The 15,383-nt window shown below is 41.2% G+C and overlaps 1 protein-coding gene across 3 annotated transcripts in view; it reads left to right on the top strand.

The window, feature by feature from the left end:
- Positions 1-15,383, top strand: part of LOC106022380 (transient receptor potential cation channel subfamily C member 4 associated protein) — a 63,693-nt gene that overhangs the window by 14,412 nt on the left and 33,898 nt on the right. For all 3 annotated transcript variants that reach the window (XM_040733076.1, XM_040733075.1, XM_040733077.1), the window contains exons 2-5: positions 2,962-3,090; positions 5,025-5,141; positions 12,063-12,120; positions 14,595-14,650. In XM_040733076.1, the coding sequence (XP_040589010.1) occupies positions 2,962-3,090; positions 5,025-5,141; positions 12,063-12,120; positions 14,595-14,650 (360 nt within the window). The remainder of the gene's footprint in view (positions 1-2,961; positions 3,091-5,024; positions 5,142-12,062; positions 12,121-14,594; positions 14,651-15,383) is intronic.

Here is a 15,383-nt window from a genome sequence, read left to right as displayed (position 1 = left end):
GTGAAATTTAGTAGTAAATTATGTTACTACAATGAAGACAGCTGGACTTTGATAGGAATTACATTGAGTCAACAGTGCAGACGTATTGTTGTTTTAGTGACAATAAGCAGTGTGGGAGGTATTGCCAATTCAGTAAAATCCCATTCCTTAAACATGAGATATCTTTCCTTGAGTTTTTTTGTTTTTGTTTTTGTTTTTTTTTTAAGTTCTCACTGTATAACTCAGCCTGGCCTTGAACTTGACATTCTCCTGCCTCATTGTCCTGGGCGCCCTTTACTATCTTAATAGTGTTTAGTTTCTTTGCATAAGTCTTAAACTGCTTTTGTTAAATTTATTCTAAAACATCTTATTTTTGATGCTACTATAGATGTAACTGATAATGAGGACCACATTGTATCTGTGAATAGAGTATTTCATATTTCCAATTCAATGCTTTTTGTTTTTCTTGTCTAATTGTTCACATTCATGTTTCTAATACATAATCAAATGGAAGTGGTAAAAGCAGACATCTTTGAGTGTTTTCTCTTGTTGATCTTAGTAGGAAAACATTAGTCTTTACTAGTAAGCTTGATGTTAGTTTTAGACTCGTTATAAATGCCTTTAGCTGGTTGAGAAAGTTCCGTTCTGCTTCTGATTTGTGCAGAGTATTAATCATGGAAACTTGTTTGGCTTTTGCCATTTTTCATCTGTCTTTTGACATATCCCGAGTGTGCCCTGTAGTCTGTTGGTTTTCTGTATTGTAGTAGTTGGTGTGTTGAACTATTTTCCTTCCCGGAATAAATCAATCCTGTTTGCTTTTGCCATATGTGTTACTAGGTTTTTGCATCTATATTGATAAGGGTGACCTGTAGTTTTCTTGTGTATTTGTCTAGATTTGTTACCAGAATTCTGGTCTCACCTATTTTGTGGAAATCTTGAGTATTTGTGTTAATGTTCCTTTAAAAGTTTGGTAACATGTGAAGCCACCTGGACTCTCCTCTGGAGGTCTTGGCTGTTGCTGTGTGACTCCTTTAAATGATTTGTAACATGTGAAACCATTGACAAAGCTACACAGAGAGAGGGGGGGAAGGGGGGAGAGAGGGGAGAGGGGGAAGGGGGAGAGAGGAGAGAGAGGGGGAGAGGGGAGAGGCATACACCACCACTGCCCAACTTCTGTGACTGGCTAGTATGACTGCAGGGATTTAAAGATGTGCACTACCACTGCCTGGCCTATATGGCTGTGGCCAGCTTTGCATTCTGATCTTCAGGCAAGCTTTATTACATTATAAACAGTATTTCACTACATACTGATTTTGATCTTGAGCACTATAAAATTGCTAATATACAGATATTTTTGTTGTAAGTAGTAGTTTTCCCTGTGTTTCACTCTAAGACAAAGCATTCTTTTGAACACTTTCTGTTATCCCTCATGCTATAATCTCTAAGACACAAGTGTAAAAAGAATTATGAGACTTGTCCATCCTCATAGGACATTCCTGTTCAGATAAACCCAAACATTTAAGGTCTGTTTACTCCACACAAACCATAACAAGATGTTTTAATTTGATTGAACCACAAAAATTTCCTGTCTGGTCCTTGTAATGGTAGCCTAGAACTCAGAGATCTGCCTGCCTCTGCCTCCTGAGTGCTGGGATTAAAGATGTGCACCACTGCCCAGAGCCTTCAGACTCAGTCTTTACTCTGTACAAGTTGAATACAAGTGAGAGAGACAAAGAGAGAGTGAGTGTTTTCACAGTTTGGTATCTGCTCTGAAGTAGTGATCTAGAGAAGGAAAGGATCCAATGACTTGGGAACTATATACAATAGGTTAAAATATTTAATAGGTGAAACCCGTAAGTAGGAGCCAATACCTTAATAGAGGAAGAAGGGCAGCCAAGGAAGGTTTCTATCTGTTGCCTGCTCTAAAATGTATCTATCTATCTATCTATCTATCTATCTATCTATCTATCTATCTATCTATCTATGTGAATGTATGCCACATGTGTGTGCATGCTGGCAGAGGCTGGAACTGGAATTATAAACAGCTGTGAGCTGCCCAGCATGTGTGCTGAGAATTGAACATGGGTCCTCTGTAAAAATAAGAAGTGTTCTTAATCACTGAGCCATCTCTCCCAACTCCTGCCATGTTTTCTTTTTGTTTAATTATTTGCTTGTTTATTGCTTTGTTTTGAGGCAGGGTTTCTACAGTTCAGGCTGACCTGGAACTCATTATGTAGCCTAGGATTTTTAAAAGTTCTTTTAAAAACAGGTGGCAGCTCACAGCAGTTTGTAACTAGTTCTAAAGGATCTCACGCCCTCTTCTGGCCTGCATGGGTACCAGGCACAAAAATTGTTGTATACAAACAAATGTAAGCACAACACCCACATACATAAAATAAATAATAACTTAAAATTTTAATAAAAGTTTCTTTAATTTTTAATTATTTTATTAGACACATGTGTGCATGGTGTGCGTGTGGGGTTGGGAGACGTTTATGGTGTTAATAAATCCCTTCTTCCACCTTCACGTGGGTTCCAGGAATCAAAGTTATCAGCTAGTGTAGCGAGCAGCCTTACCCACTGGGTCATCTCCCTGGCCCTCATTGTTTGGCATTTGAAGGAAAACAAGCATTTCAGACAGAAAAGACTGGGAGAGAGCTGTGGGCAGAGGGACCACATGTGCAGAGAACACAGCTGAATTTGGAGCCTTGAGTGTGCACTGGGAAAACCATGAAGCTGGTGAGTAGGGACGGAGTCAGAATGGTGCTGTGTCTGGAGCAGAGAGGGCTTAGGCTTGAGCTTGTAAGATTTCTTCAGAGCGAATTATAAATTGTCTCCCTGGCTGTTACACAGAGAAACCCTGTCTTGAAAACAACAACAACAAATTGTCTCCCTGAACCTTTGGGAGTCAGCTGTTCTCTTTTGCAAAAACTTCTTCCTTGCCAGTAAAATGTTTGTTTTTATTTATTTTTTTATTCACAGTTCACTGAGACCTTTTTGACCGAGAGGGACAAACTGTCCAAATGGAGTGGAATTCCTCAGTTGCTCCTTAAGCTGCATGCCACCAGCCACCTCCACAGTGACTTCATTGAGTGCCAAAACATCCTCAAGGTAACTCATAAAGACCTGAGAAAGGCTGTGCTCAGGCTTCCACATGCCTTTTAAAAACAGCCAGTTTTTTGTGAACTGTAGAAAATTGAAGAAGTTTAGCAGAAGCATTGAAAACCAGAAACTGATCGTTAGTTATTCCATCTCAGAGCTGACCAGGTGTGTGTCTTGTGGGAAGCTGTTGAAGCAGTGAGAGTCAGCTCTGTGCCCTCACTCGCACCTCCTGTGGAACTGGGCACTGAGCCCAGGGCCTTGCACATGCTAGGTCAGAGTTGTACCCCGTCCCACCCTTAGATGGCATTCCTTTTGAACAGAATTTTGAATGTCCCATGTCTCTGAAGGCTCTTGGAAGGGACCTTCTGGCTGTTGGTAACTACACTAATGTTGAAGTTAGATTGCTGGTTAAGTTCCGAGTACAATGACGCTGCTCTAGGCACTTGTTCTCCATCTTGAGTGCTGTCTCAGTGCTACCCACACTCAACGCTTCTGACTTGGGGGCTGGGTTCAAACAGGAAGTTAGAGAAGTAGCTGGAGTTACAGTTATACCCTGTGTAAGTCTGTGATCATAATAAAACTGAATACTACAGTACTCTTCAGAGGTAAAATGTCGATTACTGTCCAGGTATATTCTAGACATGCTTATTAAATCAGTCTAGTTTTTCTCTTTATGAAGAGATATTACATATTCTTCATCTTTTCACAGTCTGGTTGATAGAAGTAATTATAGCTCCTCTATGTGCCTTAAAATGCCTTCCAAGCTGGGTGTAGTGCCTAGACACTCAGTCCCAGCATTTGGGAGGCCAAAGACAGGTAGATCCCCGTGAGTACAAGGCCATCATTTATTACATGGTTCCAGGACAGTCAGGGCTACATAGTGAGACCCTGTCTCCTAATACAAGACAAAAACACTAAAGGTGCTTTTCAAAAAACTTATGTTTAATTCCTGCCAAATCTCTAGGTTACAGAATTGAAGTAAAATTGAAGGCTTGGGAAATTAATACTCAGATGACCATGGTGTATGATTTTGACTTTATTCGTCCTGTAAATACATGCTTGAAAACCACTGTGTAAGGCAGTGTTCTGTAAGGTTTTTCTGTCTGTTACCTGTGTTTTATGAACAAAAGATGCTGGGCCCCTCTCAAAGTTTGAGAACCACTGTGTGTGTACCTACAGTGCTGAACACCTCCTCTGCCTTGAGAATTAGAGGAGGAAACAAAGTAGAATCTGTTGGAGCTTGTCTTCAAGGAACACTGATTTAGCCTAGGGAAGAAAACCTTGGGTTTGTAAATAGTTGCAGAGTAAAGTGCTAAATGTCACAAATGACTTACAGATTCCTTTGGATGGCTGTGGAAGACTGTCAGAATGCCTTTGACTTGGAGAAGTCACTGAGGACTTCCTTCAGGAGGTCACAGACCAGCAGAGATTTGGTTATTTGTCTGCAGAACCTGTTGTTTCTTGTGAAAACTAGTAACTTCAAGTGATAACCACCGTCTTCTCTTAGCCAGAAGCTCTTCTGCATCCTGTGTATTTACTGTAGGGCCTAGAGATGTTTAGAATGTCCAAAATGGCCTCACTGGTCCCTGATGGGTAGCTGCTGGAAGTCAGCTAAGGATGCATGGCCTGACCTTCCCCAGGGGGAGGCTGAGATTCTCACAGTGTGGCAGTGAGGTTCTACAGTAGCAAATGCCAACTCTGCTTAGCCTTTGTGAGGCTTATGTCTAAGTGTGTGTTGTCACTTCTCTGCATTCTGTTCATTGAGATCAGCCACACTAGCAGATTCCATGGGAAAAGGACTCCAGGGGTCCCTAACACTTCATTGAGGGCTAGCTTTGTGCTCAGGGAGTTTCAGTTTGTGACTAAAATGCATATTTTAGATATTTGGATGTTTGTTGTCTGTGTTAAATTCTAAAGCAGAATCTGTACTTTTTTTGAACCAGGAGATTTCCCCTCTTCTCTCCATGGAGGCTATGGCATTTGTAACTGAAGATAGGAAGCTTACTCAAGAAGCTACGTATCCAAATACATATATTTTTGACTTGTTTGGAGGTGTTGATGTAAGTAGCTGTTTAATACTATTAATACTTTAATCATTTGAGAATTTAAAATGGGAGGCATAAAGAATTTCAAATTTTATAGCAAACATTTCAAATTGATTGTGTGTGTGTGTGTGTGTGCGTGTGTGTGTGCGTGTGTGCATGTGTGCGTGTGTGTGCGTGTGTGTGCGTGCGTGCGTGCGTGCGTGCGTGCGTGTGTGTGTGTGTGTGTGTGTGTGTCTGTCTGTTTTTCTACCATGTGGGTTCTGCGGATTAAACTCAGGTCATCAGGCTTGGTGCCTTACCCTGCTGAGCCATCTCTCTCTAGTCTGGATTTTAACCTTGAGATCAATGACATTTTTTTTTTCTTGAAGCATTTTTTATTTTAATATTAAAAAAGCTTGTTTTACATGTCAATCGCAGTTCCCTCTCCCTCTCCTCCTCCTGCAACCCCCCCGCCATCCCCTCCATCCTCCCACCCTATTGCCAATTCCTTCCGCATAGGGGATATCTAGAGTCTATCATTTCACTCAGGGTAGGGTCCAGGCACTCCCCTAAGAGTCCAGGCAGAGAGAGCAACCCTCTTTGTGTTATGGACACATGATGTCTGTTAGTATTCGAGGAATAAACACTGATTCACTGCTCAGGACTCCATAGGTAGCCCAGGCCTCCTCACTGACTCTCACATTCAGGGGGTCTGGGGTCCAAGAGCTCTCCCCTGTTCGGATCAGCTGTCTCTGCTGGTTTTGCCAGCCCATTCTTTGCCAATTTGCTCTTCGCTCCTCTCTCTCTGTCGCTGGGTTCCTTGGGTTCTGTTCAGTATTTAACTGTGAGTGTTTGCCTCTGCTTCCATCAGTCACTGGATGAAGGCTCCAGGATGGTTATAGACATCAAGTTCACTATCAGGAATGGTCATTCGAGGTGGTCTCTACACTATTGCTTAGCTTGCCAATTGGTGTCATCCATTTAGATCACTAGAGGTCACAATGGTGCCTGATCTGTCTTCTAACCTATGATTCCCTCTTCCCTGTATCCTACCCCCCCAGTCAACCTTCCTGTTCCTCCACGACCTATTCTCTCTTACACTTCTCCCCCTCTCTATTTCCCAGGTCCCCCTCCCCCCACCCCTGAAGTGTTCCCCATCTGTTCAGAGGATCATGCCTCTTTTCTCTTCTCTTGGGTACCATGCATATATTTTAGGTTCTTTCCTGTTTCCCAGACTCTCTGTCAGTGGAAGTGCAGACTGGCACTCTCCTGATCCATGTCTAAAATCCATATATGAGTGAGTATATACCATGTTTGTCTTTTTGTGACTGGGTTACCTCACTCAGGATGGTTTCTTCCAGTGCTGTCCATTTACCTGGGAATTTCAAGATTCCATTGTTTTTTTCTGCTAAGTAATACTCCATTGTGTAAATGTACCACATTTTCTCTATCCACTGTTCAATTGAGGGGCATCTAGGTTGCTTCTTCTGTTGAATCCCCATAGAGTTTGCTTTGGAAGAATTTACTTGAAGTGCTAATATAGCCACCTTTTTAAAAGTAAAAGGTGTGTCTCCCAATATCTCTTTCTCAGGAGTTGTAATCACTAGTTTCTTACATGTCTCAGAGATGCTCTGTGTTTTTATCCGCATGAGTGTGCAAATGTGATGTGGGATAATGCTCTTGTACACTGTAAAGATTTGTCACTTGTATTGGCTTAATAAAATGCTGATTGGCCAGTAGCCAGGTGGGGTGACCAGACTAGGAGAATTCTGGGAAGAGAAAGGCAGAGACACAGTCACCAGCCAGACACAGAGGAAGCAAGATGAGAATGCCTTACTGAGAAAAGGTACCAAGCCACATGGCTAAACATAGATAAGGAGGCCGGGCGTTGGTGGCGCACGCCTTTAATCCCAGCACTTGGGAGGCAGAGGCAGGCGGATCTCTGTGAATTCGAGGCCAGCCTGGTCTACAGAGCTAGTTCCAGGACAGTCTCCAAAACAATACAGAGAAACCCTGTCTCGAAAAACCAAAAAAAAAAAAAAAAAAAAAAAACATAGATAGGGATTCTGGGTTAATTTAAGTTTTTTAAGAGCTTTTAGTAATAAGCCTGAGGAATAGGCCAAACCATTTATAATTAATATAAGCCTCTGAGTGTTTATTTGGGACTGAATGGCTGAAGGACTAGGCAGGACAGAAACTTCCGTCTGCACAAATGTTCCCCATCTCCAACTTAGTTTCTTTTCTCCCTACATGCACTGCCAGGTCGTATATCCAGTTTAGTGTCTTCTGCTTTGTTTTTTCCATGTAACTTACTAAGTGAGTACAGTTTCATTTCTGTGCACCTAAATCTGGCATTTTAAATATCCAATTAATATTTCCTGGTGTAAATTGTATCATGGTTTATTTGCTGAGGCCCAGGTTGAACTTTTGTTTTTCTACATCTTTTTTTTTTATTACAAACAAGATTGCAGAAGATTTTTTGTTGACTTTTGGAGCCAAAGCATGTATGTCTTTTATTTATTAATCTGCAGTTTATACCAGTTTCTATCAGTTTAAATTCCAGGAACAAAGTATAAGAGTATCTTTTTACTCACACCATCACCAACATACTGTATATATCTGTGTATTTTTAGAAATTAAATCATTTCTCCCTTCTGTGTATCTTTTGAAGTTTTATTTATTTTCATTTATATGTGTTCTGTGCATGAGTTTCTGTGCACCATATATGTGCAGTTGCCTGCAGCAGCCAGAAGAGTGTGGAAGACTCTGGAACTAGAGTTGTACATAGTTGTGAGCTACAACAAGGGTGCTGAGAATCCAACCTGGGTCCTCTGCAAGAGCATCATGTGTCCTTAATTGCTTAGCCATCTGTCTACCTCTTGTATATATTTGTTTCTGTGGACTTTGTTAAGTCTAGCCTTAAATCAGAAGAGCACCCTGGTAATTACCACAAAATAAGTTCCTCTCTGTCCTGCTGCTCAAATAAAGAAAGAGCCCATGCCAGCATCTAGGAGTCCTTTCCCCTGTGTGTTTCAAGTCTTTACTACGCAGATACAAGGAAAAAAAAAAGAAAAAAAACTGCATTTCTTTACAGGTTTTTTTTTTCTTTTTTGGTTTTTTGAGACAGGATTTCTCCATATTGTTTTGGAGGCTGTCCTGGAACTCGCTCTGTAGAACAGGCTGGCCTCAAACTCACAGAGATCTGCCTACTTCTGCCTCCTGAGTGCTGGGTTAAAGGTGTGTGCCACCAATGCCTGGCTAGTTTTTTTTTGTTTTTGTTTTTGTTTTTTCCAGTAGGTTTATTAAGCTATGGCTCAGATGCCATACAGTTAACCCATTTAAAGTATACAGTTCCTTGTTTCTTCACTTCTTGGCTAAGGCTGAGTGTATTTTGTACAGTTCATTGTATTCAGAGGCATCATTACAGTCAGTTTTAGAACGTTTTCATCATACCCCTAAGAAAACTCTGTGTATTAGCTGTTACTCCCCTGCTGCCATCCTCCTCCTGTGGCAAAAAACAAAAACAAAAGAATATTAATGGTAATAAAAATTTGTATCCTTCTGTGAGATTGGATATTTTCATGTGTTTGTAATTCCTCTTCTTATCAATTATCTGATCTCCCTTTTGACTGTGTAGTTGCTGTTCTGGATATTTCTTTAAGTGAAATTATGTATCACATGGTCTTCTGTGATTGGCTTCTGTGACATAGCACAGTGCTTTTATGCTTCATCCATGTGAAGCATGCATAAATACTCCTCCTTGTATAGCCAAATAATGGTATTCTACTGCATGGCTGTACAGCACATTTTGTGTATCTATGCCTGCTAATGGACAATTGACTGTGATGAAGACTGAGTACTTATAACACTCTTGAACAAGTGTCTGTGTAGACAGGTGCTTTCCTTTCTCTTGGGTGTATACCTAGGATTGAAATTGCTGGGTCACATGGTAACAGTGTAAATTATTTGAGGGAACTAGCTGACTATTTTCCAAAGAGGCCACACTAATTCATACTCCTGTCAGCTGTGTATAAAATTCTGGTTTCTCTTTTGTTTTTACCAATACTTTTATCATCTGTCATTTCTATTACCCCTATTCCAATGACAGTGAAATGCTTCATTGTGACTCGGATTTACATTTTGCTGATGGGCTGATGATGTTGACAAGTCTTTCAAGGACTGTCATCTCCTGTTTCCATTTTCAAATTGGGTTTTCTCTTTTTTTATTACTAAGATGTAAGTTCTTTATGTATTTTCTCCATAGTTTTAGATGGAGGTGGCTCAAGCCTTTAACCCAGCACTTGGGAAGCAGCGGCAGGTAGATGTCTGTGAGTTGTAGCCAGCCTGGTCTTTGAGCTAGTTCCAGAACAGTCAAGGCTACACAACGAAACCCTGAATCAAAAACCAAAGTAATAATAGTAGTAATATAATAATAATAATAATAAGCCAGGCCTGGTGGCACATGCCTTTAATCCTAGCACTCAGTAGGCAGAGGCAGGCAGATCCCTGAGTTGAAGGCCAGACTGGACTACAGAGCAAATTTTAGGATAGTCAGGGTTGCCACTTAGAGAAACCCTGTCTCAAAAAAAAACAAAAACAAAAGAATATTAACGGTAATAAAAATTTGTATCCTTCTGTGAGTGAGATTGGATATTTTCATGTGTTTGTAAGTAATTCCTTTTCTTATCAATTATCTGTTAATAGTTGTTTTATTTTTTAATTTGGTTGTCAGCCCATTTACTTATTAATTCATTAAAGCTCATGTGTATGTGTGAATGCCTGCATATATGTACGTGCACCACATGAGTGTCTGGTACCTATGATCTGGTAGCATTTAGTATTCAGACCCGCTACTTCTGAATTGCCCATTAAGAAATGTATAAAAAGAGCTAAAGAAGTTGTCAGAGGTTGTGATTATTCTTGGAGATGATCCGAGATCGATTCTGGCACCTACACAGTCACTCATAACCATCTATAGCTCTGGTTCCAGAGATTCCAGTACCTCTTCTGGCCTCGGTGAATACTGCATGCACGAAGTGTATATTCAGGCAGAATACTCGCACACATTGAAACACTGAGATGGCTCAGTGGATAAAAATCATTTACCCTAAAAAGCTTGAAGACCAGAGTTTGAATCCCCAGAATCCATACAAAAGCTGGACACTTAGCAGGAACATCAGTAATCCTGGGTATGCCTGAAGGTCAGATGTAGCCACACTTGACAGCCACACTTGACATTCAGGGCCTCTTACTCATTGACCTAACTTGTATTCTCACTGATCTTATTTTAGGTAAAATACTTGGTGCAGCTAAGCATCTTACATCTTGAGAGCTCAGGGGATTGTGGTGTCTTGTGAAAAGCATTGAGTGATCGAGGGCATACAGAGTGGAAGAAGAGAACTAATTACCACAGTTGTCCTCTGACTTCCAGAGATGTCAGGGCACCTGTGCACCCACCCTCCCCCACACTATTGATTATTAAACTTTTTTAGTTTGTGACATGATGGCTGGGAGGCTGGGTAGGTAGGTAGGCACACAGAGCAGAAGGCTGCCTTCAGAGCACGTTTTGTTGCTTGCCCAAGTCCTCTTGTCTCTTACCAGTGCCGTTAGCTTTAAATATGGTTGTGCAGAAACCAAGCCCTGTGAGTCTTCAGAAGTGACAGTCTGGTATAGGTGCTGAGGGTTTTCGTTTTGTTGGCTACTGTCTCGTGCCAAAGCCCCCCTCCCCTCAGTTCTGCATGTGGGAGTCACTCAGCACCCAAAGTCCCCGGGACGGATTTGGTTTCTTAAGATATGTTGCTGGTCTGAAATGATCCCTTAGCTGATCTCTAGTCTGAAAGGCTGCTTGTTGGTGTTAAAAACAGTGAGTAGAGCCGGGCGGTGGTGGCGCACGCCTTTAATCCCGGCACTCGGGAGGCAGAGGCAGGTGGATCTCTGTGAGTTCGAGGCTGGGCTGGACCGATAACCTCCAAAACAATACAGAGAAACCCTGTCTCGAAAAACCAAAAAACAAAAACAAAAACCAAAAACAGTGAGTAGAAACAGAAACTTTTTTAAAAGTGCTTGGGGGGGGGGAGGTGCTAGAGAGATGGTTTAGCAGTTAAGAGCACTGGCTGCTCTTCCAGAGGACCCGGGTTCAAATCCCAGCACCCACATGGCGGCTCACAAACATCTATAAAGAGATCTGATGCCCTTGTTTGACCTGTAGGCATGCATGCATGCAGACATAATAAATCAATCTTTAAAAATACAAGTGCTGTGGGATCTTTCTTCTCCCAGTTGGCTTGAGGTGTCTCACTGTGCTGCCCAGTATCGGCATGTAGCTGGAAAGGGCTAGGAGAGCATTTTGGTTCTGTTACAAAACTATTCCTGATTTTACTTAAACAACAAAATACCTATTTATGGTGAATGTCTGTAAATATGTAGACTTAGCTGTTTTGTTAGCACAGAGATTATTTTAAAATATTTTAATATGTTTAAGTAGAAAGTGGGCTGGAGGTGAACCCTTGTAATGTCAGTACTTGGAAGGCTGAGGCTGAAGGACCATGAGTTGGAGGTTAGTGTGGGCTACTCAGATAAGTCTGGTCTCAAAAATAACAGAAATACTGAAATAGGAAGCAACTTATTCACAAATGAAAGCCCCCTTTGTTATAAGAATAGGAGATGTTCCTTAGGGTCTGGGGAGATGACTCAGAGGTAGAGTGTTTCTTAGCTCTTGCAGAGGACTCAGATTCTGTTCCTAGCATCCCAATGGCAGATCACAGCTTCTATTCCTTCCATGTCACAGGATCCAGTGCCCTCTTCTGGCCTTCGAGGCTTCTAACTCTAGCTAAAGTGCTTCTTTTGAACAACAGGGTTTGTGACAGCTCCTTGGACCACAAGTGTTCGTAGTAAAAACTGTTTTGTGAGTTGTGCTTTCAGTTAAATTTGAAGATTTTTAATTTTTTTTGTTTTCAGCTTCTTGTAGAAATTCTTATGAGGCCTACAATCTCTATCCGGGGACAGAAACTAAAAAGTAAGTATGTTTGTTAGGCTCTGGTCCTTGTCCCAATGTGCTAAGTGTGGTGGCCATCGGCAGGAGCTGCTCTCTTTGAGACATGAGAACATATCCAGTCATCAGCCCTAGAGCTTGCTCCATCCATCCCAAGCTCAGCAATGTGTTGCATCAGTTGTATATTTGTTAGAAGAATACTTGGTACCTTAAAAGAAAGAACATGAAAACCACTGGTTTGAAAAGAGTTGCATCTTTGTACTTTCTAATAGTGACTTGATCTAGCTTTTGTTTTCTTTAGAAGTTTTTTTGTTACATGTTTTCTGAGAAGTTAAGATATAGCCTGGTAAGATCATTTAGCTTAAACAGCCCATCAACCCATCAGATTTTTGTTATAAAGGAGATTTATGCTCTTGTAAAAAGTTCAGTCCCAACCTCTGAGGCAGAGGCAGGCAGATCTCTGAATTTGATATCAGTGTGGTCTACAAGTAAGTTCCAGGACAGCCAGGACCACAAAGAGAGAACCTGACTCTAAATGAGTAAGTGTCACTAGTGAGTTGAGTGAGTGAGTGAGTGAGTTGAGTGAGTGAAAGAAAGAAAGAAAAAAAGAAAGAAGAAAAAAAATTCAGCCATTGCCAGAGTCATATATGGCAAAAAGTCAGTGTTTACATAATTCATAGTTTTCTAAGTTGTTATATTATTTTTACAACTTACATGTGTGACAGTCACTCTTTTTTAGGGTTCAGTATTTAATTATTAAAAATTCTACCTTAAAGGTATACTTCACTCTGCCTTTAAAAGCCTGAGATCACTTCAGTTAACATCCATATGTGTATGTGTAACATATATAAACATTTTAAGTTTGCACCTACATCAATAGGATGTACTACTGTGTGAGACTCCATTTATGTATACAGTAATGGTTAGAGAATTCATACTCTTTTTTTTGGTGGGGTAGGGGTCAGGCAGGCTGGATGGGGATGGCCTTAAATTCCTGACTCACCGTACTTGGAGCTCCACCGTCCAAGTACCTATATTGCAGGCTTGTTGTCACCATGCCCTGTTCTCGTACTCATTTGAGTGTCTCAATTTTCTACTCTGACAGCAAGTAGCATCTTTTAATACAGTGGTTCTCAACCTTCTTAATGCTGCAACCCTTTAATACAGTTCCTCATGTTCTGGTGACCCCCACTGTAAAATTATTTCATTGCTACTTCATTTAACTTAATTTTATGTATGTTTTCTTTTTTTTTTTTTTTTTTTTTTTTTTTGAGACAGGGTTTCTCTGTGTAGTGGCCCTAGCTGTCCTGGAATTAGCAGCTCTGTAGACCAGGCTGGCCTTGAACTCACAGAGATCTATCTGCCTCTGCCTCTCAAGCACTGGGATTAAAGGTGTGTGCCACCACCGCTATTGCTACTTCATAACTGTAATTATGCTACTGTTATGAATTGAATAGTAATGTAAAATATCTGATATACAATCCCTGTGAAAGGGTCATTTGACTCCCCCCAACCCAGGGTTGTGACCCACTGGCTGAGATTCACTGATTTAATGACTTGTTGGTCACTCTTGGCTTCTCCCCCTCCCAGGAGATTTGTAGGTACCATGAGGAGTGGGACTTCTCTGCCTCTTTTGCTTGCAACTCTACATTAAAATTAGTGAGCGAATTCTTGATGAATAGGTGAATCTAACTCCCTTTGGAAATGGAAAGTTGAGAACTGCTGAAACAATTTTGATTCATTCTACTCTGAATTCATTAAATAAATAAGCAAGGCAAAGTATGTCAAATAGGTAGAGATGTAATAAGGGACCCCACACACCAAATTGTCATCTGTCCAGCCTGGCTAGCCTGCCAGGCCCACTCATTGGGACCTCTTGGGAGATGTGGACGTTAGAGTTTATAGCAGTGAGGAAATGAATAGAAAATGGTTTTAAAAATAAGTGCAACACCACATAAAGCACTCTGCCATGGCTCATACTCAGTTTTATCATCTCTGGATTTGGGGCTCATAAAAGTAATTTTCTTTTTGTGCTACTGTCTTGTTCTGGTCATAGATAAATAGCAAGTTCTTCCTTTATTGGAATTGACAGTATATCAGACATTAGAAGCTACTTTCCTAGTATGAGTAACTGTAGCAACAAGAAAACCTAAAATCCAGCTGGCAAGTCTGAGGAAGAAGTGATGCCCTTATTTTCTGCTAACAGATTTTCAATGGGAACATATAGGGGGAATTTGGTCAGGCTTCTTATACTCTGGCCTGTAGTTGTTCTGATGCTGAAAATACACCTTGAGTCTTTTTTCTGGTGGCACTGCAGTGTGGTGAGGCGTGTGTTCACTTAAAGTGGCACAGTCTAAGTGTCCGCACGGCACTTGCCTCCCCAATGCTGGGACTGCAGGCAGGCAACACGCCCAGCTAGAACATTTCCTATGTTCCAGAGTGTGCTAAAGTTACATTGTGTTTTCTATGAGAAAATAATGCTCCTCCTTCCCTTTCAGTAAGTGACGAGATGTCAAAGGACTGCTTGAGCATCCTGTATAATACCTGTGTCTGTGTGAGTATCTCTGCTGTTAGTGTCCATTTAGCTCTTCCTTTATCTCCACTGGTGAGGCGGAATGTTTGAGTTGGGTGGCAGACATGAGAACTGTCTTCAGATATGTAAGGGAATTGCCCTTATTTTCTATGTGCTTAAGAATCAGGACCAGCATTTAGAAATAATGGAGAGACAGAATTTTGTAGCACTTAGAGCTAAAGCTACCTCAACAGACCCCGAACTCCATAGCTAGCCAGCCCCCCTCCCCTTAGATATCCAAGCAGAGGCTAACTATTACTTGTTGAAGATGACAAATGTTGGCAGAGTGTCCATGTCCTTTAAGATACCGTCTAACTCCATTTGCCTATTCCTTCATTTTCCCACTAGAAAACAAAAGCCAGTAGTCCTACCCATATATTGAATACGACAGTCTGTGTCAAGAAGAAATGGTGAAAGAAAGGAAATAATTTGGAAGAAAGAAAAGAGCTGAGCACTTACTGTTGGAAGTTGATTTTTGTGCCCTGGCTGTTGACTTAGTACAGCTCCCTGAGTGTGGTTCACAGAATGTTTGTAATCAAACTGACATCCCAGGGTTGTCATGAGAGCTAAGTGAGATCACAGGTGTGAACATTTTTAAAGGCTGAGTGCTGACTTTAGGAACTTAGGGTAAACTTTCTTGTCACAGTGCATAGTAGAGCAAGCTAAGTGTTGCTGTAGAAGTGAAACCTCTGTCACGGAAGCAAAGGAAACATCT

The sequence above is a fragment of the Mesocricetus auratus genome, unplaced genomic scaffold (genome assembly GCF_017639785.1).
Source record: "Mesocricetus auratus isolate SY011 unplaced genomic scaffold, BCM_Maur_2.0 Super-Scaffold_100028, whole genome shotgun sequence".
NCBI classification, from domain to species: domain Eukaryota; kingdom Metazoa; phylum Chordata; class Mammalia; order Rodentia; family Cricetidae; genus Mesocricetus; species Mesocricetus auratus.
The sequence above is the reverse complement of the archived record's forward strand: the minus strand, read 5'-3'. Positions and strand labels throughout refer to the sequence as shown.